General features: G+C 37.1%; 1 protein-coding gene across 3 annotated transcripts in view; it reads left to right on the plus strand.

Moving 5' to 3' along the window:
• Positions 1–22,990, plus strand: part of LOC132380456 (heterogeneous nuclear ribonucleoprotein R) — a 29,738-nt gene extending 6,748 nt beyond the window's left edge. For 2 of the 3 annotated variants that reach the window (XM_059949260.1, XM_059949262.1), the window contains 7 exons: positions 594–707; positions 1,144–1,320; positions 1,520–1,655; positions 3,658–3,863; positions 4,612–4,761; positions 5,721–5,842; positions 5,931–7,247. In XM_059949260.1, the coding sequence (XP_059805243.1) occupies positions 594–707; positions 1,144–1,320; positions 1,520–1,655; positions 3,658–3,863; positions 4,612–4,761; positions 5,721–5,842; positions 5,931–6,543 (1,518 nt within the window). In that variant the 3' untranslated portion in view covers positions 6,544–7,247. Of the gene's footprint in view, positions 1–593; positions 708–1,143; positions 1,321–1,519; positions 1,656–3,657; positions 3,864–4,611; positions 4,762–5,720; positions 5,843–5,930; positions 7,248–16,996; positions 17,091–19,069; positions 19,143–20,815; positions 20,881–22,558 lie in introns of those variants that run through there. The other variant, XM_059949261.1, reaches the window with a different exon arrangement.
• Positions 22,991–26,046: the final 3,056 nt, after the last annotated feature.

Below are 26,046 nucleotides of genomic sequence, written 5' to 3' on the forward strand. Positions count from 1 at the left end.
GCGATCGGACGTTGTCCGGATGGACATGAAGCGATGCACACCTGTATTATATAACCAAGTAAAGTGGTTGATCAGGTTGCTTGAAGTAGATAGATGATTGACATCAGGTACAATTATTGCGGGTTGATTCACAGAGGAAGATGAGTATAATGTAGGAGAATATGGTTGGTAAAATTTTTGAAGTGTAAGGTTAGAAAGAAAATTCAGTGAAGGAGGAAAGGTGACTGAAAGGCCTAGAAGCTTCAGTGTTCATTTTTCAGTTTGATAACAAAGGGGAAAGGTTAATGAAAGATGTTGCCATGAAGTTTCAACATATCAAATGTGAATCAGTGACTTATTTGGGTCTATAAAGATATTTGGATGGAGACATGGCAGCATGAAAGTTTTGGAAATAACCAAGTACTGTCACATGCATATATGCAATAACATTTAATTAAATTGCTCTGCCTGCTGTGACTTGACTGGTTCTGTTTGTATTTCATGCTGTTACATATTTCAGGTGGTGGAGGGGGTACTTCTGAAAATATTTATCAAATAAGATAAACTATATGTTGGTAAAAGAATTTGCATGAAATTGTTAATGCGTTCTTTAGGCACTGCTAGAACGGACGGGATACACTTTGGATGTAACCACAGGGCAAAGGAAGTACGGTGGCCCTCCTCCTGATGGGGTGCATTCAGGGCCACAACCTGGAATTGGAACAGAGGTTAGTAATTTGATGTCATGTGATATATGGTGCATACTATTAAACCAGTTCAATGATGTATAGAAGGTATCACAATTTAGAATATATTGATGAGGCTTTTCACTCTACAGTGGGGCAGTTGGCTGCGTTTGTCAAAGAGAAATAGAATGTAAGGAATTCTAGTGTGAAATTGAAACCTAACAAATTATTGCTTTTATCATCTATACAAAATGATTGGGGTAACTTTTTCTGGAATCATTCAAAATTTCCTAGATTTCAAACTACCCAATAATATATCCACATTTGCTATGTGCCTTGAAATCCAGATGTAAGGGTCATGTTATATACATGTTTTGGTTGTAATTCACATTACATCTGTTACTTGAACTAAAGCCTGTGGAGTTTGTAGATCAACAGTTTTCTGACAGTGTTACAACATAATTGCTTGAATACACAGGTGTTTGTTGGAAAGATTCCCAGGGATTTGTACGAAGATGAACTTGTTCCATTGTTTGAAAAAGCTGGTTCCATTTGGGACCTACGGCTTATGATGGACCCTTTGTCAGGCCAGAACCGTGGCTATGCTTTTGTGACATTTTGCAACAAAGATGCAGCCCAAGAGGCTGTCAAATTGGTAAGAATTTATTTTTAAATTCTCATTCCAAACTTTGTGTATGAAACAAATTGAATATTTGGGCTACATGGCAGATTGCTTTGAATATTTTTGTACCACATTGGTATTTTAAAGTGGGTTTCATTTGAAAAGTCGCAGTAATATTCCTGGACCACTGCACAAATTTTGACAAGTTGAATCTCTGCCTCTTCTTTTGTAGTGCGATAATTATGAAATCCGCCCTGGTAAACACATTGGAGTTTGCATTTCTGTGGCCAATAATAGGCTGTTTGTTGGTTCTATTCCAAAGAACAAGACCAAGGAAAACATAATGGAAGAATTCAGCAAAGTCACAGGTCAGCTCAGAGGATTCTGGAAAGCCAAAAAGATGTGCTGTTTTTAAACAGAGCTTGAGTTTAAAGATATGTTTTCTTTATTTTGAATTGGGGAAAACCTGTTCTTTCTACTGTAATGAAACTCCACCTCTGTTTATTATTTCTAAATAATTTGGTCATTTACTCTGGCATTTTGCCAATATGCACTTCCATTCCTATAGGTGCTCACAGCTGTGTAGAAAAATCAACCCTCAGGTAGTCATCAAAGGACAATAGTAGTATTACAGAATAGTGGAAATTTCCTCTGATTCCCAAGGGATGAGCCACCATTATGAAGGATGATTATTGGATCATTATCCTGCTGTTTTATTGGGATCCTGCATGAGCATGTCTGCTGACACATGTTTCTGTATAATACTAATTGGCTGTAGAGTGCATTAGGTATCTTGACATCATGACAGAAAAACTATAAATTTCTCATCTTTATTGCTAAGCATGGTGTCTAATTTTCTCAAAAGATTTGAAAATGGGATGTATGGTCTAAATCTGAAGGCTGTTAGGAATAAATTTGGCAATCTTATATATCAAGTCAAGGTTCATAAATAGAAAAAAGATAGAACAGATATTGAGATAAAATCTGAAATGGAGAAAGGATATAATGGGTATATAGAACCAGCTTGCAAATATGATGCTGATCTGTGGAAATCTTCAGTGCAAAAACACAGGTTCCAGAATGTTTTAAAGTGCAGAACAAAACTCTTAGCTGTGCGGTGAACGTAATGCTCTCTATTTGCATTTATTTCTACGCTTATCATTTCATCACAATTTGATACATGGTGTTGGTTCCATTATCACATGTAGGAGATGCTTGGACATTGTGGAGCTACATTTGATTTTAAATTCACATGTAGTGAGTTACACTAAAATAGTTGTGTGCTGTTTATACACAAAGATATTACATGACATGTTGAGATAGTACAAGGTAAAACAATAACAAAACACAACATAAAGTGTAGCAGTTGCAGAGTGCTGTAGCGGTAAACAAGGTGCAAGATTGTAATGAGATAGATTGTCAGGTCAAGTCCTTAGTGAGCTGGGAAAGCATTTGAAAATCTTACAACAGCAGAGCAGCAGCTATCCTTGAGCTTGTTTTCAGGTTTTTGTATCTTCTGCCCAATGGAAGAGGGAAGAAGGGAGAATGACTTGGGTGAGGAGGGTCTTGGATTATGTCAACTGCTTTACTGAAGCAGCAGGTGTTCGTAGAGGGAAAGCTGGTTTCGATGATGAGCTAGGTGTACTTACAAGTCTGCATTTTCTTGTGACACTGTGCAGTACCAAGTCATTGTGATCCAGATAAGATGCTTTGAGGGAGTAGAGGTATTGATGAGATTTCTTGGCCATAGTGTCTGTAGTTGGATCAGGACGGGCTATTGGCGGTGGTCACTCCTAGCAAATTGAAGCTTTCAACTTCATAACACTGTTGATGTAGACGAGAACATGTGCACTACCCTCCCTGCCTGAAGTCAGTGCCCAGTGCTTTTGTTTCACTGAGGTTGAGGGAAAGGTTGAAAAAGGAGGTTAGGCCTATTATCTAATTTTTGTGTTTCTTAACACAGTACAATCTGTTTCACCCAGAATGTCTGTATTGATAATCTTGTATTATCTAGCCTTCCCTTTCTTCATCCTGCCCTGTTTCTCAAAAGCCAGCCTAACAAAAGCATAACTGATCTGAAAGCTGCCCCACTTTCCACCAAAACATTTCAGTAACTCTTAAGCAAAATAACATTTCTTGTTTTCACAGCTGGTTACTGAAAGGAAATTCCTGAATGCTCAGCTTTTTGTTTTCCTGCTGTGTTCTGTATTGCCCCCACTTGAGAAAATGGGTCACCTTTTGCACCTAATCAAGTTTTAACGAAGCCAATACCTATTACATTGTATCTCAAACAAGAGAGAATCCACTCTAATGTCCCTTTTGTTAGTTCACAGAGATTGTTATAAAATAATTATTTCTTCTCTTCTGCAGAGGGTCTCACTGATGTTATTCTCTATCATCAACCTGATGATAAAAAGAAAAACAGGGGATTCTGTTTTTTGGAATTTGAGGATCACAAATCTGCTGCACAGGCAAGGCGAAGATTAATGAGTGGAAAAGTCAAGGTTTGGGGAAATATTGTCACTGTCGAATGGGCTGACCCAGTAGAGGAACCAGATCCGGAGGTGATGGCAAAGGTAATGCTCATGATGAAACAACAGCAGGCAGTTCAGTCCTTTCTTCTGTACTAGCTCCCAGCCAAATATTTGTATCCCCTTATTTTATGCCATGTCACCTGTTGCTTTGTACAGGCTAATCATGATCCCACCAAGCCTCCCATTTCAAATACTGCATTATAGTATTTTACAGTTGTTAATTACTTGCTGATCAGGTCACCAAAGGGAGAATGTGCAAATTCTGCAGTTGGCAACAGAAATCGGTTGAACCTGGTTTGGAGCTGTGAGACAGCAGCACTGTTGGAATGAAAGCAGTTTTGCAAACAATAACATTATATAGAAAGGGAATACAATTCACTACAAGATGTCAGTCCCCCTCAGATTTGGGTTTGTATAGACTAAATCTTGAGCTGAAATACCTTCTGATAATTTGTAAGATGATAATAGCAATCACTTGGCTTTTTTTGACTAATCTTGGTTGTTTTGCTGATAAAGTCTGCTATCATCTGAGCTCTTAAAGTCTCACTTAGCATAGCAATCAAAGTCTTTAATCCATATTGGTTTCATGGTGTACTTCTGTGGCTTCTATTAGCTTCATATCCCCCTAAATCTATATTATTCATGTCATAATTGTTAGAATGTTTACCAGTGATCTGTTGAAATCTGGACAATTGACACTATTGTTATGCATCTAGGTGTGAAAGCATATTTGTCAATTAACTGAATTTGTTATCTCCATCCCTTTTTGCTATTGTGTGTGTATATATAGGTCAAAGTTTTATTTGTAAGAAACCTGGCCAGCTCTGTTACAGAAGAAATCCTAGAAAAGACTTTTAGTCAATTTGGAAAACTGGAACGTGTGAAAAAATTGAAAGACTATGCATTTGTTCATTTTGAGGACCGCGATGCAGCAGTAAAGGTTTGTATTGGATATATATATATATTAATTAATGCCAGGAAAGCATGAAGTACCAGATTTGTAGAAAATCTGGTTTATTTTTGAACCTTCAGTATATGGATGATTTACAAACTTCATCTTAATGAAACTTAACTGATCATGACCTTTTATGCCTTTTGGTATGAGTCTGTATTTTCTGCAAATGTTAGCTTATTCAGCAACATGATTTCTCCAAGTAATGAATCATACAGCCTTCATTAAGGTTCTTCAATGATTCCTTTTAATCCATGTTGGTTGTCCATTTAGAGGAGATCTGCTTTGCACCATTCGTGCCTGTGACTATGTGCATTTCCCCCAGTTTTCTCGTAATATCCCATAAACGGGGAAAATTGGTCAGAACTTTTATAGCAGCCTCTCATCTACAGTTTGGGTGAAACAAACCTTTAGGACTTTTTCCTTCTATTTTTGTCCTAGATAATGCCTTTGCTTTATCCTCTTTCTTTGCCATCTTAAAGTGATCCTTTTTGAATACTAATGCAAAGATCTTTCTCAGTTAAACTCTCTGCTTTAAGGTGTCCTTAATTAGTGTGGCTTTAACTTTATTCATGTATCTGTCAAAATAGTTCAGATTTGTCATTTAACTTGTCAACTTGTTTGTTTTTGCCTCATTTCCCGGTTTTCCACCTGCATGATGCACTTAGTTCTTTTGTTGACATATTTGTTATAATAATTATAGAATGAAGTAACTGATGTTCAATCCTCTGAATTTAAAATGCAAGTAGTTAAGTCTGTGTCAGGGAAAGTGTATGTGAAGTTAGTTACTTAGAACTTGTTTCTGGGTAGTTCATACTTTAATAAATTCAAATATCCCTATTTTCGATTGATACCTCAGACTCTTCTCTGATCACTGATGAAGGAAGGGAAATTATTTGATCTGAAAAGCTAAATTATATAACTTTCAATTCTTTTTTCTTCTATAGGCAATGAATCAAATGAATGGAAGAGAAATTGAAGGCGAAGACATTGAAATAGTTCTTGCAAAGCCACCAGACAAGAAAAAGAAGGAGCGCCAAGCTCAACGACAGGCTACAAGGACTCAAGTGTAAGTAACTTCTTGTAGAGGAAAAAGTGCAACTGATGTGGTGTTCTTATATTTTGTTTTATCTGTCTAACAAAACTTTCTTTTCTAGGTATGAAGACTATTATTACTACCCCCCACCCCGTATGCCACCTCCAATAAGGGGCAGAGTCCGTGGAAGTAGAGGAGGTAGTTATGGCTACCCCCCAGATTATTATGGCTATGAAGATTACTATGATGATTACTATGGCTATGATTATCATGATTATCGTGGTGGATATGAAGATCCATACTATGGTTATGATGATGGATACCCAGTTCAGAGAGGAAGAGGTGGAAGGGGTGGTAGAAGTGCAATCCCCCCTCCCAGAGGTCGTGGTGTGCCCCCACCCAGAGGAAGGGCAGGATATCCTCAACGTGGAGCACCAATGGGACCTCCAAGAGGTGCACGGAGTGGCAGAGGAGGCCCACAGCCACCACAAAGAGGACGTGGTGCCCGCGGTGGCAGAGGCAACCGTGGTGGTAACGTAGGAGGAAAGCGAAAAGCCGATGGGTACAACCAGCCAGATTCCAAACGACGCCAGACCAACAACCAACAGAATTGGGGCTCCCAACCCATCGCTCAGCAGCCTCTTCAGCAAGGTGGTGATTATTCTGGTAACTATGGTTACAATAATGACAACCAGGAGTTTTATCAGGATACTTATGGGCAGCAATGGAAGTAAACAAATGGGGGTTTCAGTGAAATTGTTGCGACACGATTGGCTAAACTCTGCAACCTTCAAATCTGATTGGCATAACTCTACATCCTTCAGTACAGATTGGCTTAACTCTACATCCTTCAGTACAGATTGGCTGCCACTTGCATTTTGCTGACATCAAGAATCACTATTGTATATACCAGATTTTTTTTTCCATAAATGCACTTGGACATTTCTGGCTTATTTTCCCTTACCAATTCTTTGGGGGAAAGATGCTTTTTATTTTGTTTTTAAGCTACTTTTTAGCAGTTTGAAAGGAATCTTTGGACTTTGCTTTCAGATGTTGGGCACAATTTTCAATCATGGTTTTGCAGAATTGACTGATATTGGACAGTTTCACTAGTTTGTAGTTTTGGGATTAGACTGCCATTGGAGTATGCTGTATATACAGTAAATGCTAGTGTTTTGTCTTAGTAGTTTTAAGATGAGCTTGCAGTTTAACCATTTTTAAGTTTTCTTGTACTGAAAGTAACATATAACTGTGTTTTTGCATTTGTAGAGTAGGTAAATTGTGTTTTTTTAAAAAAATGTTAGCTTCACACCTTTAAGAATCTGCCCTACAAAATTTGGTTTGGCTTAATCGTACAACCCGTGGCGTTTTGTTCATTGATGTGATTGTATTTACAATTTATTGTTCATGTCAAATTTCAATAAAACTTAAAACTATATTATCCAAAAATTCATGATTCAAATTCAATTGTGTCCTGAAAATTTGAATGATTAGAGATGTGATTACCTTCAAACCAACAGCTTACCCCCCCAAAAAAACTGCTTATGTGAGTGATCAAATTTAACAATTTGCCTTTTTATAAAGGCTTGCTTTTTCCACAAGTGAAAAGGATTGGAAGTATAGATTTTTGTAAAGGATGAAGTCTTCGGTAGTTGTGCAGTTTTAAATGTTTAATGGTTTTCATTATTTTAATGTGTTACTTTTGTGAAGGGTTGTATGCCTTATAGTTTGGTTACAGTGACATTTTTTCTATTTTTAATTTACAGAATTTAAAATGGTCTTAAAAACACTTGTTAGATGTTAGTGGTCTCATCATGTTTGTCTTGCCATCTTGGTACTTTACAGGCAGGCAAATCCATCTTTTTCTTTAAGAGCTGGTACCAGTGCAGAGTGTCTTTGAATTACTGTGCCCAGAAGAGTTTAATAAGAATGGGAGTTGAAATAATTGTTGCCTTGTTTGCAACATTGAATCCCTAAGCCAAAGCTTTTGCCACTTCATTCTTCACCTTTGGCTGAGTTTAACTAGGAAAGCCATATAGGTTTAACAATTTGCCTTTACTTCTGCTGGGTCAGGGAACCTGACTTAGCTGTTCCTGACATTTACCATACTTACATGCATAATTCAGGATGAGGATTTTGTTATATCCCTGTCCATTAAATGGCTTGCCAATTACCCTCACACGGGAATAACCTTGGTTGGATCCCTTCAGAAAAGTTGAGGGTCAGGGAGCAGTTGGTAACTGTCGGGAGATAATGATTTAAAGTGATTCCATATGATTATTCCAACTCTCTTAGTCTTGTTATTACCCATTATGCCAGTGGCGTTTAGGGTAGCAATGAGGGTCCTTCATCTCTGGTGGTGGTCAGGGCTTCCGACATCATGTTAGTAGCTTCCTCTTGGTTTTCACTACTGTCAGTCAAGCAAGTCCCAGGTGGAGATTCAGGAATACCATTGCAGTCAGATGTAGAAGATTCTTAATTGCTGTACCTGTAATAATTTTGTTTTACTAGTCAGGGTTGTTGTCCACGAGCCGAATCCCTGAAACAGGAGGAACGGTGGACCACTATTAGTCTGCCCTCTACCCTTTGACCTGGGTATGGGTGACCCTACCAAGAGCCAAAGCATAAATCCTGACTCCAGCCAACATAGCTCTCTGGATCATTGGGGAATGCAAGCCTCCAAATCCTATGACAAGGTTGTGGTCCTCTTGGAGGATTTCAACTCATTTATGTGATCTACCATAGTTTGTGTGCAATTTTGACACAAGAACTTGTAGTTTGCAATCTTAATAAATCTTGAGAAAGCTTTCATATAAAATTAATGGGATTAGTAATTAATTTTATATTCAATTTAAGCTATACAGCCTAAATTGGACTGATGTGTCAGTGCTAGATTTAAGTCAGAAACTGAGTTTACCTTAATTCTATAACGAAAGAGAATTTGTGTTGTATCATTGTATCCAGTTATTGTAGACTTACTTTGCCAGTGAATGCCAGGTTTCCAAGAACAAGTTTTGGCAACTGCAGTATTTTATGATCAAGTGTGCAAAGGATGAGGCATTTAGAACTATACCATAGAAGAGCTTTATTTTGGTAGTTGTGCCTCTGTCGAATTGAAGCTAATGTGAAAATGTTTTTTAAAAATTAGAGTTACACAGAAAGTTTCCTTTGATGCAGCTTATTCCGTATGATCCTGCATGGATCAGAACTTGAAAGTGTTGGATTATTTGAAAAAAGTGGTATCAAGGGTGTTTGTGACTACAGCTTTATGTTAATAACCTTAATAATGGACTTTTTGAAGCATTTTCTTTTGATGGTCTCCACTTATCACATACTCCTCAATTAATGGCATAAAAAAGTGTGGGAGCTCCTGTTTTAAGTAAATGCACATATTATTTATAGTTAAATTTTAGGTGTCTCAATTTGAGTGCCAAGTATTTAAAATGAGTCCTGGTGGCTATTCTTTGAAACTAATATGATTGGGGGCCGGGGGGGGGGGGGTGTATAAAGAAGTGTTTTAGGATCTTGAGTAGTTTGAATATAATGCAAATAAGCTCAAATTGCTGGCATGCCGTTCAAAATCCAAGTCTTGTCGTGGCTTTGGCAAGATCATATCTGAAGTTCAATATTTAGTTCTTGCCTCATTTAAGAGAGCTTGGATGCAGGGCAGAGAAGATGGATAGAATGAAGGGCTATCTTAAAAAGGAAGGATTGAAATAACTAGACCTTTATTTTCTGGAGTTTAGAAGAATGATGGCATCTCATTGAAGTATATGGTTCAAAGGAAGTTTGGGGAATAACATGAGAATAATGATAGTAGATTTCGAAGAGTTGTTCATTCGTGACTGAGGACAGGGATAATTTTAATCTCAGGGTTGAAAATCTCTGGAATTCTGCATCCGGACCAGAGATGTTACTTGTATTGAAGGCCAAATGGGATTATGGGAATGGAGGAATCAAGGGAAATAGGATGACACAAGAAGCCCAAAGGCCTGTTCAGCTTACTTCTCTAGCACATTTCAGAGCTGGTCTATGCTAATCTCTAGTGTGACCACATTGGGACCTTGGGATAGTGAACAATACATTTCAAAAGGAAAGTACTAAAGTGATTACAAAGACATTGAATCAGTGGGATTATATCTGCTTTTAGTAAGAATAAATGTTGAAGAATGATTTAGATTGAGGTTTATTAAATATAATTTAGATGATAGTGTTCCCATTGTCTTATTGTGGAATTGTTCAGCTACTTTGGAGTTCTATCTGGAAATTACCAATTTATTTAACACCAGCTTCAAAGTTATCTGGGTATTATTGACTTACATCTTTTTTTTGTTTTATAGTTTAGATTGTATCTTGAAAGTAGGGTTTTTGGATTATTTTTAAAAATAGCTTTTTAGATTGTTACCACCCTCTGTTACGATCACATGCTTAATTGGTAAAACTATCTGATTTTGGGCGTTAAAATCAGATTTCTTTTTTGCAATTTGAGTTAAGTTAATTTAGACTTAACTATAGTTAATAGTCACACCTTTATATTTTGAAGAAATTTTGAGGCATAGTTAACTGTTTGAATGTCATATCCTGCTTCTACAAATTGGATTTCAAGATGTTAGGTAAGTCTCAAGAGACACAAAATACAACTCATTAAAATGATCACTAAAACATGAAACATTTGTTTACTTTTGATCAATGCCAGGATATTAGAATGGAAATTAAAAATTCGATGGAACTTCAAATTGGAATAATGTATCAGGGAAAAGTGTGGTGGTTGTTCTGTAACATAAGAGAAAGTTGAAGTTTAAGGATGAGTTTGATGAAACCTTTTTTAAAAGCTGTTTGTCCTGAAGTTTGATGAAGCTTACATTGACTCCATTATGTTTTTAAGATTGATATTCCTGAATAATTTTTATGAATCTGTTTTAAATGTTTCTTTGTGTTTTAACACAAAGCTGGATAAATGAACTGCAAAAAAAAAGCAGCCCAGTAAGTACAGTCAATTCCTGTAATTTGGGCACATTGGGACCACTACACACTGGCCCAGTTACATGGCTGCCCTATTTAGCCAAAGTTTCATGGAAGTAGTTAAGATATAAAGAAAAACAAACTCCTATTTAACTGAGGAACAAATCATGTATTTAAATGAAATACACAGACAATGCTTTCAATGATTGCATCCTTGTAATCTTCATTTTCGTTGTAACATTCAAAATGATTGTCAATACCTTCAAATTCTTCATAGTTCCTAACTTATTGAAGTAGTGAAATGATTTCATTTTCACTTTTGGCTGATTCTGGCAACTCCAAGAGGGAATGCTTGAAACTGCAGTGAGCAAAGCAATTCTGAATCATTGTACATTGTTTATTATCTGTCATCTATCAATGACAAAAATCACTGATCTTTGAACACAAACACACAAGTGGCGCTATTTAAAAACTGCTCTGAGCACAGTATAGTGTCTTAACGACTGTGACTGATGCTGTTTTGCATATATTTGACGACAGTCTCCTATCCCAATTAAAGCAGCAGAGTGCCCCGAATAAATGAAAAGAATCCCAGCTGTTTTCTCGATTTGTTTTTGTTCTTTAAGAATTGTCCCAAATAAGAGGTTGCCCCAATTAACCGATGGCTCAATCCACCAAACTTGCAGATTATTGAGCTGGGAGTTGAAGAAAACTCAATTTTGATGCTTTTGGGCTATTTCTTTAAAATTGACATTTGCACTATTTCTGTAATTTAATTACTTCCCATACCTACAATACTGAAGAGTGAGTGCATTTCGAGAAAGCAAGCTACTAAAGTTGTCTTCAGCATTGATTTATTTTCCGCTCCCTAGGAATCAGATTTTATGTGATGTAAGTATGCTTTGTCAATTGCCTCGTTGTTCTTCAGGCTTCAGTAAAATGAACAATACCGTCACACATTGATTTGGAGAACAGATGTTTCAGTTCTCCTTTTCGCTCTCATGCAGCACAAACTGAGTTCACAGATGGTGCCATCAATGCAGCGTCATTTATTGGTGTGACCTGAACCCAGTGACATCCGCAGATGTTTTGTAGAGTTATAATTCCTATGTGGAAAATTCCACAGTTGAGTGACAATAAGTTTTTTCTTGTAATTCCAGACTGGATTTTGTTTTACGTGAATAGCATTGCCATATGAAGTTAAATGAACTTCAGACAATGAATGACAAATGGAAGATGCCTTGTGTCTATATATAAAATGTTTATCAGGTGGTACCATTGCTAAGGAATTTGAAGTATTTGTGTACTTGCAGCAATTTGTTTCCTAATGTGTGCTATTCGTTTCTCTAAGCAAAGAGGAATAAAAAGATTGGAAGACATTACTTGCTGCTCAGCTTTGTGAAGGACCAGTTTTCTCCCACAAAGACGCCCAAAATAAAATGTTCCCCTTTACCATAACTTTGTTTTGATATCTGTAAGCATAGCTGAGGAGGTAGGCATAGTCAAAGTGCTTTCGGTCCTGAACTGTGACCATTGTGCTCTTGCTCCAGAGTTAATTCTGCAGGTGTTGGTTATTCTCAGTAAAGAAAGGTAGAAGATGAAAGAGCAAGAATTCAAAATCTTGTTTACTTGCTGAAGTACTAGATTAACTGATCACTTTTGGGGTGAAGGGAATTTATATTTGAATATAATTTCAGTGATTTGGATTGGAGAGCTCACCAGCCTGAGATACTCATTGTAAAATAATGGGAAACATGATTTGTTCTTTTCCAATATCTGCTGCATTCAGTCCCTAGTACTGATGATTTACTTGGTTTATTATTTCACGTGCTGAGATCGTTTCATCACATCGGTGCATTGAGACAGCAGAAGGGAAGACTAACAGAATGCAAATTCGAGTGTTAGCAGTTAGCGAAAGCACAGTGCTAGGCCATAATGAGGTATATTGAGATCAGGGCGCCATCTTGTACTGAGACCAATTCAGTAGACTTTATCAATGGGGTGGAAGCTGTTTTCTTGAGCTTGATATGTGCTTTTGTTCCTTCTAACTGGCGCGAGGGCTAGTGTAAAATTAAGGCAATTAAGTGAAATACAGTAAAGCTCAAGCATCTGGAAGAGCTGTATTGTAGCATTAGATCTCACCAAGAGCAGAGACGGGAGGATCTATTTGTCCTTGGTCTTTAACTGAAGGATTTTAATGTGCATTCTTGCTCTGTGAATTCATTCCAAACAAAGCGGTTTGGAAGCTATGTAGTAGTAGTAGGAGTTGTCAGAATATCTTTACAGGAGGTAGTAGTGGAATTAATCAGTAAAGAGCTTAATTGTTAACATAAGCTTTACTAAATATGTGTAGCAGTTTTGTTGAACTATTAAATAACTTTACTAATTTATTCTACAATGCTGAGGTTGACATTTAGTATTCTGTTATAACTATTTGAACGATTACAAGTGCAAGCTTGTCAAAGTCAAGCAAGCTACAACATAGAAACTGACTCTTTGGCATACTCAGTTCATTCTAGCCAGCTGCTACTGATGTACATTGATCTTACAGTTTTTCATTTCCCGACATTCTCATCAATTCTCTCTTTTCTACACATGCACACCTACACACACACCCACACTTCGCCTACACACAAGGGAGAATGTAGTTGCCAGTTAACCTGCAACCCTTCATTGGGATGTGGAACGAGTATTTGTGGTGTTTCTTAACTCCCTTAAATAAGTATAAGATGGCTTGGTTTTTCATATTTCATGCTAATGTGTTTCATCAAACAGTATTTCAGAACTCATTCATCTTTAGTAGCTAGTTACAAGTTAATTAATAAAATGTACAAAGTGCAAAATATAAGGAAATAAGCTATGTAGAAGACACGAAGAGGGTACAAAGGATATGGGTGGACTGGAAAAAGATGGACAATTGGGAGATTGCCTGTTTTAGCACAAGTAAAGCTTTTGCAAATGAATGAAGATTGTGGAACTCTGAAATTCAGCAGGGTCTGGGTGTCTTAATGCATGTTTATCAAAATACTTAGTTATTAAAATTTAATGTTCCTGAGGAAGAACTTGAATACTGAAGTCAGGAGGATTATATTTTTGTGTTAGGGATTGGTGAGATCATATCAGAAGTACTTGTATGTTTATTTGAGAAAGAATGCTAACGTACTGAATACAGTTTAGAGAATTACAAGGCTAATATTCAGAGTGTTCAAGTTATCCTGTGGAAAAAAGATTAGCTAAATTAGGATTCCTTCCGCACTATTTCAGAATGAGAGGGCATTTGATTGAAATGCAAGATCATGAAGCTGGAAGTGCAGGGGATATTTTCTCTTAGAAACATTGAGAATGAGGGAGTAAGTTTTTAAAAACCAGGGTTACCCATTTAGAATATACGGGAACTCCCCAGGGTACTGCAGAGTTCTGTTTTGTGGACTGTTTGTATCCTGAACAGTTCAGAAGTCAGAGCATCTGAAACACTTGTTTGTACGTATGGGATGAAGATTTGTATGGAATTTCTATTTTCTCTATATGACGTGTAAGTAAGTTTTTTTTTTGAGGTGGAGTTTGCTTTTCAATAAACGGATGAGCCGTTCACGTGGTGATGAGTATGTAGAATTCTGGTTACAGTTAGATATACCATCATGGTTAAATAGCCAAACAAGTTCAAGTGGCTAAATGGCTTCTTTCAGTTGTTGATTCATATGTTTGCTAATAATAGTCCTTATTTAAAAAAAAAGTATCCTCAATGAAACCAGCATCTGGCAGTTTGCTACTGCATTTAAACAGTCAAAGGGCAGTTTTCTGATAATATTGTGGGGGGGAAACTTGTAACTAATTTCTTAGAAGAGTCTGTATTGTAAAAATATCCAAAATCATTTTATAAATCAAATTTGGGTTTTCTAACAATTGAAGGATTTTTAAAAAATGCAATTATACATTTAGAGAGGAAATTTGAATAAAGTTTTAGACACTAGAGGTCTAAGAATGCACAAAGGAATATTTTCTCAGACCTGTAGTGCTGAAAGCTTTGCTATTCAAAATTCCCTTAATGTTTAATTACATCATTTTTACATTGACTGCACAATGTATTAAAGGTTTATAGATGTTCTAAAATGGCTAACATGAGGGGGCATAGTTTTAAGGTGCTTGGAAATACGTACTGAGGGGATGTCGGGTAAGTTTTTCCACATAAGAGTGGTGGGTGTATGGAATGCACTGCAGGCGGCGGTGGTGTAAACAGATACAATAGGGTCTCTTAAGAGCCTCTTAGATAGGTTACATGGAGCTTAGAAAAATAGAGGGCTATGCAGTAGGGAAATTCTAGGTGGTTTCTAGAGAGGGTTACTTGGTCGGCACAACATTGTGGGCTGAAGGGCCTGTAACGTGTGCTGTAGATTTCTGCGTGCTATGTAGAATTTCCATTTTCCTTTCAAAGTGGTTTTTCTCTGATATTAGTGTCTTGGTAATCCATGCTGCTTTGGATGACTTGGTGTTTGATAGTGTGGGAGGTTTTTCCTCTCTTATGGTTGTGTTCGGCCTATTGAAGTCAAGGATATGGGGTCTGCTTGTATCAAGATGCCAGTTGTATTGCATCAGTTGTAAGTAGAAACAGGAAATTGTAGACCGTTTTCTTGTATAAAATGTGAAGGAAGAGTTTTGCATGTATCTTAATGGCTGATATGAAAATTATAAAATTTTTCTCATCAAATTGTATGGTAGGTTCCAAGTGGTCTACTCCTGTTCCTGTCTTGTATACTTAAGTGTGTGTATCAGCATTAGTCTGCAGATAATCTAAACATCAGTCTGATTCATGAAATAAATAATTTTGTTGCAATCAACACAGTTCTGTTAGCTTTTACTGGTTCAGCTGCATTGCAAATGCTGGTGTCGATTTCCCTCCTATGTGCCATGGGGAATTGGATGTTCAGAATAAAAACCTGATCATTCCCAAAATATTGGTGTGTATTAGAAAAACTGGACAAAAATTACTTTCAAATGACACTTGAACTAATGCTGTGTTTTCTACAGCAGCAGATTTAGAACAATTGGTTACTTTTTTTTGATCACTCACTTGCAGCAGTTTTGCATCTTCAGCTTGTTGGTAATGGGAATGAAGGCTATCCTTGAAATATTTTTTTAAGAATAAATGCAATTGGAAGAAACCCCATTGGTTTCATTAGACATGTTAATGCTTGGTTAAAAAAATTGGTTAAATTAAATGTGTCATGGTTTTTAAAATTTGATACCTTCAATCCTCTTTGTTCTCCGATTCGGTACATCATGAGCTAAGTTTATCAAATGCTACATGGTTTTGATCAACTTGAAGTGTGTACTTTTGAGGATAACAGCATGCAAAGAGAATTTAAATCTTAACTACATATGCTTGGAGATCTTTTTGATCTAGTTAGTGCCATTTCTGAATCTGTCAGTCTCAAACACTACTACTGAAAATATACTGGCAATATTAAAATGGCCAAATAGGGATGGCATTCTTTTTTTCGTTAACTGGCTAATTCAAATGAAAAGAATCTCTTACCAGGCACGTGATGCTACAATAGTCCAGGTTGCATTCACAAACGGATATGGTAGAACAAACATGTCATTTGTGATGGTAACAATAGATTGGTTATTTTAATGTCATTCATTTAAAATTTACATTATCTGGGTTAAGCACTGGTTGCTGATACTAAGAACAACTCCTTATTGTATAACCTGGTGTACAGAATAAATACCATTCATTTATGTCAAATTGTGCAATAAGTGAAGAATTTCTGGTAGCTTATGTTTGTGACATCCCTATTTTGAGGTTGGCTACTACAGTATAATTTCTGTACAACATTCATCGATTGGATCAAAATGGCATGACTGGCAGTTTTCTTCTTGATTTTTTTTAATATGTGAAAATTATCCAAAAAAATCTAATGCCAATCTACCTCAGCTAATAATCGATAAAGTCAACAGTCATGCTGTGATATGTCCAGTGTGACGCTAGCACTTTGTCATTGGCTATGGATCAACTCTAACCACTTATTTTTCCTTTTAGCTTAAAACAGAAAAAAAATATTTTAAGTTGGAGCGTTGTGGTTGCAAGGTAATTAGGGTGTAGGCAATGAGAAATTTCTTTGTATTGCTGTTACTAAATACTCTGGTAATTAGCCACAAAAAAACTGTATTTCCATTCTCGTCTCTTAAGTTTTAACAAATATCCTTTTGTCACCTGACTATCAGGGAAGCGTGGTTGAGGCTGGCCCTGACCTGTTGTCATGACACCAACATCCTAGGTGGGGGGCTGTACAGGAAGCTGCTGTTGGAGTTAAACGTGGTAAGACAATTTCTGTGCCAAGTTTTTCACAATCTACATAGTATATTTTGGCATTTCATTAAAAATAGACAGTTGTAAACACTGGCATTACAACTGTAAAATTTGGTCATTGCTTTCTTTGAAACACAGCCTTAAAGTTTACTTCATTAAGTAATCCAAAATAGCCAAATAATTGAAAATGGGTTTCAATGCTATGAGATGGTATTTAAAAAGTTGGAGTTCTTTATTTAAACTCAATGTTTTATGCAATAATGAAGTTTTATGTTCTGATATTTAATCCTTCCCAATTCCAAATTCCTAATATGTACAGTTAGTTCTTGATCATTGGAATGATTAAAATACTAAAATAAATTTCAGGCTGATGGCTATCAATTGGTCTAAAATAGTAAAAAATGACCAGACCATCTTGGAATTCCAGGCATTCTTCATCATAAAATATGGAAACTAATATTTAGCAGATTTGATATGGTGTGATGGTTTCCATAGAAATCAACTGCAGTAGTTATTTTTATTCCATAACATTATTGAAAAAATTTTGGTCAGTTCCTAAAGTTTACAAACAACAATGTGAAATTTGAGTGCTGGATTTTGATCAAAGGTTCTGGTGTTCCAGTCTTTGCAGATTACCTCCAGTATTTAAAAATAGCTTTGTTGTATTGGCTTTTATTGGTTAATGTGATTAAGTAAAATAGGCATGATTATTAATAACATCGTGGGCCAGAGGGGTACCATTGTCAATGTTGGTGGCAAACCTCCGTAAGATAGATCACATTATCAGACATTGTTGAATATTTCGTAATCTTTTGGCTTGATAATTAAATTCTTTAAATAAATAACTTGCATTTATGAGTGTGCTATTCATTTTGAATACTTTAATTCTGTATTTTGCACTTAAAAAATTGGTTAACATAATGTGCCAAATCGTGTTTTATAGTCATGAGTTGATTAGATAATTGTGTGGTACAATTGCAGTGTTGCAGTATCTTTTCCCAGCTGCTTCCCTGAAATGGGAGATAAACTAGCGCAAATGAATCTTTTGTGATTGATTGTGAGAGTGAATTTTCTACCTATGCATTGAGGTTTCAGTTTTATCCTTTCCACTCTGAAAATGAGTAGGAATCGCAAACCTTACTGTCAGCCGAAGGCAAAGTAAATAATGATGTGCCTATATTTGACTCTTAGGGGTAATATGAGCCAAGTAAATTAATAATTCAAAATTTGGTCAATTACAACAAATTTGTGAGGGAGGCACATTTTCTGAACTTCTGGCTTGTTGAAAACAAAACTGAGCAGATTAAAATGGGACTGGCCTGTTGGTGAATTGTTTTGTGGTGGTACAGCCTAATTGTGAACTATAACTAGTATCTTTGGTTTATTTGACATGCACAAATATGGAAGGTAGAGGGCCATTCAGGTGAGGCTTCTTCATGTCATGTTGTAATCGCTGCATGTTGAAGCTATAATCAGGCTCTAGTAAAAGCACCTGTATTTATGGCATTGGTACATTACAAACAGACCACGCACATGCAGCAGACCATATATATGATGTCCAGATTTGGTTTCTTCCTGAAATTCCATTTCCTTTACTTTGTCTTGAAGTGTGCTTCCTGTAACCTCATGAGATGCTTTTTTATGCTGCAAATGCTTGTGTTGAAATTTAACAATATATTTTGTGCTTAGCCATGTTCCTAATGGCCAAAAACAAAAATCAGTGAGAAATAACTGCATGCTGATAAGTTTTAGATTTGTTTCATCATGCACATGTTACCATGAGGGACAGGCTACACTTTGGATGCTCTGTTTTGATATTATGTTTGGCAGCATGGCCAAGATTTGACAAATGATTTAGTTCTCCCTAATACAGAATTGTATCCTAATGTGATGATGAAAAAAAATTGATTTATTTTGATGTGAAACAAAAAAAGCCTTTAACACCCATTGTCTTGTATTGTCAATATGTACTTTATGCTGTTTTGTAGTTTTTAGTGAAGGGACACTGAACAGACAAAATATGCCAAAAGTCGATGGAAATGGATTAACATCATTTGCCAGGTACACTTTGACCTTGAATGTTATTGCACAGGTGTTTGTTTAGACTGTCAGGTGTAGCATTCAGGATAAGCTGATAATCAACTTTAGTTTGCCAATATCAGCATTTGAGGGGTACAGATCTATAATTCAAAATGAAATCTGAGGTTTAATTTGAAAATTAACATTACCATTTCAATTAAAATATTAAGATTTATGAGATCTTCATGTTTACTGTGCTGTATTTAAAAAGATGTGCAGAATATGATTCAAGTCACTCAGAATTGAAATGCTTCTTGTTCTGTTTAGGAATCAATTTCTATTTGCTGCTTTGCCATTATCACATGCAAAGATGAAGTCTTGAGGAATTAAATCCAGATTGAACACACTTAATAGCAAAAGGCTGTAGCCAATATTGCAATGAATTTGTGAAATAATGTGCTGTAATTTTACAGCATCATTCAATGCAGGGTGAAATCAGTGCATCAGGCAGCATCGACGAAGGGGAATGTGAAAGGTGCCATTTCTGGTCCAGACCCTCCATTGGTACTGAGGGAAAGCCAGTATAAAATAGTGAAAGGAAGGGGTTGAGCAAGAGCTGTCAGGCAACGGATGAATCTAGGTTTGGGGAGTGTGTTGGTGGTTGTGACTTAAGCAGATTCTGCATTTCCTGCAGTAACCATGCAGTGGGACAAAAGCTGTTAATAGCTTAATAAGTAATTTTATATTTGCTGTTTACCGGTTGAATGTGTCAGTCACAAGCAGCTGAATAAATTCTAGCCATTTCAAGAGCATTTTGAACTTAAGCTCTCAAAGCTATTGTCCATTTCTCTTCACTGAAGCTGATGACTTACTCTGTGGCAATATGTTAGTCAATGTGATGTAGTGCAGAAACTAGCTCTTCTGTCCATCTACTCAGTGCCAACCAACAGGTATCCATTCCGTTGAACTCATTTTGTTCCCCCCCCCCCACCCCGCATTGCCATTAATTCCCCCGCTCCTTGATTTTTAACATTCACCTACACTTGCAATAAGTTGCAGTGGCTAATTAACTCACCGCCAGCCCGCACAACAACAGGATTCTAGGAGGAAACCAAAACACTTAAAGGCAACTGGTGGCGTTGCAGGAAAAATGTGCAAGCGCCACTCAGACAGCAGTATGAGGCAGGATTGAATCTAATTCACTAGTGCCATGAGACAGTGGCTCTAAAATGTACCACTGTACAGTTGTGTGGGCCTTTGTACACTGAATGGACAGTTCAGTGATTTTAAATCACAACTTCTGATGAGATGAAATGTGAACTGTTTTTCTTTTGCTTTCACTTTCACACTCTCTTCTCCTTCCCCAGATGCTGACCAGCATGTTCCTCTTTCATTTTCCAGCAGCAGCAGTGTTTTTCTTTCAGATGTTACTCTATGATAGCAGCTACTTAGCCTAGCAGTATCAGGTTGACACATCAGGATTTGGAAACACTCCTGCTCTTCCTAGGACATAGTTATCTATAATCTTCCTAGGACTTAGTTTCATCTATAATGTACATGTCAAGATTACTCCATGTCACAATCTGTGCTGTAACTAGATGCAACATACTGTAAATAACCAAAGTTAAAATTAAATTTGCAATTCTTTTTACTTTGTACCTAGCTGGGATTTCTCAATGCTTAAAGATTAAAAATGTATTATTTCCCTTTAACAGTGCCAATCTATTTGAAAGTGACTTGATCCATACATCGGGATTGTTTACCGCTGCGGTAGATATCTGTAAGTAAATTGTACTTGGCTAGAGATTCTTGCTTATCTTCATGGTACTTTGAGCTGTTGGCTTATAAAGTTATTTTCTTCTGGGCCCTTCAATTTCAGTTTGGAATTGGTATTTAAAGCTTTGATTGTACTCTGGTCTGAAAAGCAAGATATAACTGTACAGCACGGGATGATTATTCCAACTCATCTTTACAGACACATTCAGGCAACTACATATACGGTGACATCTGTTCTTAGTTCTTTCCTGTAATTTTTCTCTCCTTTAAAAATGTATTCAATTCCTTAAAGGTACAATAAATTTTCTATCCAGCACTGCTAGCCATTTATTTAAATTCTATTTGTGTTTTACGGTTGTTTTAGCCAAACGTATTGCTCTTTTTGTACTCTTGAAACTTCATTTTGTGCAAACTATTTATGATTTTAAATAGTTTATCTTATCAAATTTCACCATTGCTTGTTGCCCTGTGTAGAAATCAGTTTTGATTTGCTGCTTTGCCATCATCACATGCGAAGATAGCAGTTCCCTGTCCTCAAAGATTATTTGAGTAATCTATCTGATTATAAGTCTGATAGTTTTATGGTCACTGAGTGGGATCTTTTCATTTTTATTACTGAAAACAATTTAATTATCCTTTTTTTAAAAAAATATACAAATTATAAAGGTGCCCCAATGATGTAATGATACTTGTCTTTAATTCAGTTACATAACAATTATTTTAACCTAGAGAAGGTAACATGAAATTCATACAAGTACACAAATAACCTCATAGGACAAGCAGCCAACATCAAGGGTGAGGGTTTTGTTCTCTTAGATCCTCCCAGCTGAAATCAATTGTCTCAACAAGATTTGGAATTAATCCTTGACATCTTCTGTCTGTACTTTAGTATCATGTTGACTAATTGATTCTTTCAACATAAACATGGCAGTTGTCATACTGTTATTTTGAAAAGAGCCTTCACTTAGTCCTTGACCAAGTGCATAGATTTAAACATTTCTGAGGTATTCGTTCTATGCTCTTGAAGGTTACAGTTAAATCTGCCTACATTTCATTTAAAAAAATGTTTGCGTTTGGTTTTCTTGCTCAAAGGCTTGCATTGCTTTTGACTGGTTATGGATTATTTTGACATCCTTTTGATAGTTTTAAAATTCCAAACATGCTTTTTTATTTCTGATTCTGACCTGTATTTCCTAACACAACATAGAAAGCATGAAGTATAGCATAACAGTAACACAGTCAAGTGTTGGAGTTTCACCTGTGGTTTGAGTGGTGTATATAGCAATCTAAGCAGCATTATAGTCTTACAATTCAACATGCAAATCAGTTATTTCTGAAATGGGTGGCATTTTTCTTGAAAACTTAACTTTGGTGTTCCTTATTTATAGGTTGCTGGGTGCCACAATGTGCAATGGCCTATTTTTGAGGGGAAAATTGAGATTGAAAGTAATGCACATTTTTGGTAAAGGCTGATATTAAGTGGGGAAATGAAGCTTGGCTGCCTTTAGTCACTGCTTCACAAAGTCTTACAGAAAAGCATATGAATTTTGCAGATACATCCAGTATACTCAGTTCCAGTGCATTTCCTCCCTCTACCCTCAGCTCACTGTTTATGCAGCACTGAAAGTTGTCTTTAACATTATTCTCATCGTATCGTGTTTGATCTGTTGCATCTAAACTAGGTTCTGCTGCGCTGCTTCCAGCTTGCTGAATGAAATCATGAGTCGAGAAGTACAACATTTTCACCACAGGATGGCAGTCTGCATCCCCCAGCTCTGTCACCTTAGAAGTGGACTATTGCAAATGTTTTTTCGAAGCTTACATGAGTGGATCTTAAACTCCAGGAACTTGGTGGGTAGCTCTGTGAATACAATCTGTGAACAAAAATCAGTTTTTATACATAATTTTGTGTTGCTGACACTTTCCATCTAAGCTGAACATTTGTTGCATGGGCAAAAGAGAACCGTCACTTTTGAGGCTGAAAGATCTGCTTTGCTTTACGCAGAAAACTGAGTGGAAAATTTAAAGAATGTGCTCCAGTATGTCATCACCTAAAGTTGCTTAGTGTATGTTGTTATTCATTGTACATGTTTAATAAAGTTTTAATACGCTGCTATGGTGCTGTTGTGTTTTTCATTTTGTATATTGTGTGATCAGTAACATACACACCAGGTAATGATAAGGGTGAGTATTTTTATCCATTGCTCTTGGCTTTGAGTTCTGCTGCTGTGAGTAGCAAAGGGCATTAAAATGAAGTAGAACTCAATGGAGAACAGAAAAGTTAATTTATGTATAGATGCACCTTTCATGTTTTTGTAATTTGGCAAATCCTTTTTGGAGGTGTGTTAGTCCATCCAGTGGAGCTCTTTAATAGGGTGGGGGGGAGAGCAAGGAAATTCGTACCTTCCATTTTCTCACAATGGAAACCAGCTGCATAGCCAGTACCTGAAATAATGAGTTAATACTTAATCTGTATCTTATACTTTAAATTTTGTACCATTTAAGATGAAATTCTCATGACTGTGGGGTGGCATGATAGCAAAAGCAGCACACTAGCGTTTAGTGTAATGCTGTTATGGTGCCATCAACCTGGGTTGAATTCCACCAGTCTCTGAGGAGTTTGTTCTTTCTACCTGTAACTATGTGGATTTACTTAGTGCGCTTCGATTCCTCCCATTTTCCAAAGTTGTATGGTTATTAGGTTAATTGGTCAATGGGTTGTGTTGCCTCATAGAGCCTATAACCATGCTGTATCTCTAAATAAATGGCTAAAGACAATTTCCCCCCATTGAAGTGGAATACAGCTTTCTCATTGGAGTAACAATTGCTTCATGAAAGAATGTAGTTTTACTGCTGGTAGATGAGGAAAAAAAGAGGGCAGAGAATTTACAAGGATGTTGACATGACTTGAGGCCCTGATTTATAAGAAAATATTGAATAGGGACTTTATTCCTAATGTGTAGGAGATTTGATAAGAGGTATGCGAAATTGAGAGGTTATGGATAGGGTAAAAGCATGTAAGCTTTTTTCTACTGAGGTTGGGTGAAACAAAAATGAGAAAATGGGTTAAGGGTGACATGTTTAAGGGGAACAAAGCTTAAGTGAGAATGTGGAACGAGCTGCCAGCAGACGTGATGGATGCGGGTTGGATTTCAACGTTAAAGAGATGTGGATACTTAGAAATGAATGGAGAGCTGTGGTCCAGGTGCAGGTTGATGGGGCTAGGTAGATTAATGGTTTGGCATGGACTAGATGGGCCAAAGGGCTATAGTGATCGATGACTGCAGGGTTTAATTATAAAGTTGGGATTATTTTAAGAGAAGAAATGCTGCTGCAAAAATCCAGCCAATTGTTAAATTTGTCTTTTGATCTAGTTTGATCTTTTGATCAGATTGTATTTAGCACATTATTATGTGCTGTTTTATGATGTGGGCAATCATGTTCTTTGACTGATTGTTCTCAGCAATTTTTTTTGTACAGAAGTGGTTTGCCATTGCTGCCTTCTGGGCAGTGTCTTGACAAGATGGGTGATCTCAGCCATTATCAATACCCTTCAGAGATTGTCTGCCTGGCATCAGTGGTTGCATAAACAGGACTTGTTATACGCACCAGCTGCTCATTCGACCACCATCTGTGCCCATGGCTTCATGTGACACTGATTGGCGGGAGCACAGGGGCTAAGTAGATGCTACACCTTGGCCAAGAGTGACCTGCAAGTTAGCAGAGCAAAGGAGCTCCTTACACTTTTGGTAGAGACTCATCGCCACCCCACCACCCAGCTTCAGAGATAACAGAATCTGTAACAGGAATTCCAAGGCAGCCTTGTCAATGAGAATGAGTGGACTGTGTGGGAGGATAATGGCAGTGGGAACTGGGGTTGTGGAATTAGTTGCAAGGGAGGAGGAAGGTTTTCAGGATGGAATTAGGCTGTTGCCTAGCATATGCATGGCTATGAGAGATCATTGGGCTCTTGAAAACTATAAATTTGCCCTATTGACAAATGAAGGATGTGGATGGCTTGGGTAACTGTGAGAGGAATGGATCTTGAAGTGGGTGGCGAGTAGTTTTAGAAATCTGTTGCAAATGGAGGGTGGGCGGAGTTCAGAAGTAGAGGAAAAACTGCAGAAGTTCTCTGCGGGTCTCACTACCTTTTTCATTGGTAGCTTTCGGTTTGCTCGTGCCATTTCACACATTTTGTCATTCATTTGTGTTACTTATCTCTAGTTACCCACACAATTTCATTTTGTTCACCATTCATTGTTAGCCCCCCCCCCCCCAGTCCTTTATTGAAAGAGTCATTTCTTGATTTCAGCCATGTTGTTCGCATGTGGACTTGACAACTTGTCTGCAGCAGGGGCGTGTCGCACATAGGTGTTTTTGCAAACAGCAGGAAATATGCAGATGCTGGAAATTCAAGCAACACCAGCATTTTGTGTGTGTTGCTTGCAGGTGTTTTTGGGTTGGATTGAAATTTGAGAGCCGCTAGTCAATAGACAATTGTCTATTGAAAGGAAAATACTAGATGTTAGTGCAGGTGTGGGCATTCGTGGAGCTTTGGGTCCAGGGATGGTTTATCTCTGTTGCAGTTTATTTTTGCCTTCATTTGCATATTTGAACGGTTTCTGGCTGCAGTTGTATTTACCTAATTCTGAGGTGTGTTCCACGAGTAGGAAGAGTGGGTCTAATGCTGGTCATTTTCAGGTCCTATTTTCTAACTCCTTTGTGTCCTTATTGTTCATCCTCTCCCAAATACATGCCAAACTGGGAAAATCATACCGCATTGTGTTCGCCAGGATAGGTCACATTTATTCAGAACTGGGAAATAGACGGTTGTAAACAACTGCAGAAGCAAAGGAAGGAAGGGCAATTGAGAATATACTGCTACCGGGTATGAAAAACTAAACGAGGGATAACACAAAGAAAAAGGTTAGAATGGGGCGGGGGAATGTAATGGCTTCAGAAAGGTTCTGGTAGCGTTGTTTTTCACTTGAATATTTTAAAAATCTGGTATCAGTACAGGAAAGTAATTGATTAGTTGAAAGAAAACGTGCTGTTCCATGAGTTCTCAATTTCATGTGTGGATGGTGGAAAAATCATATGAAAGGATGTTCAAACGATGCAGTCGTTGCTACTGAGTGAACAGTGATGCAGGATATTGGGTTGAGGAATG

This window comes from Hypanus sabinus, chromosome 24 (genome assembly GCF_030144855.1).
Source record: "Hypanus sabinus isolate sHypSab1 chromosome 24, sHypSab1.hap1, whole genome shotgun sequence".
NCBI lineage: Eukaryota > Metazoa > Chordata > Chondrichthyes > Myliobatiformes > Dasyatidae > Hypanus > Hypanus sabinus.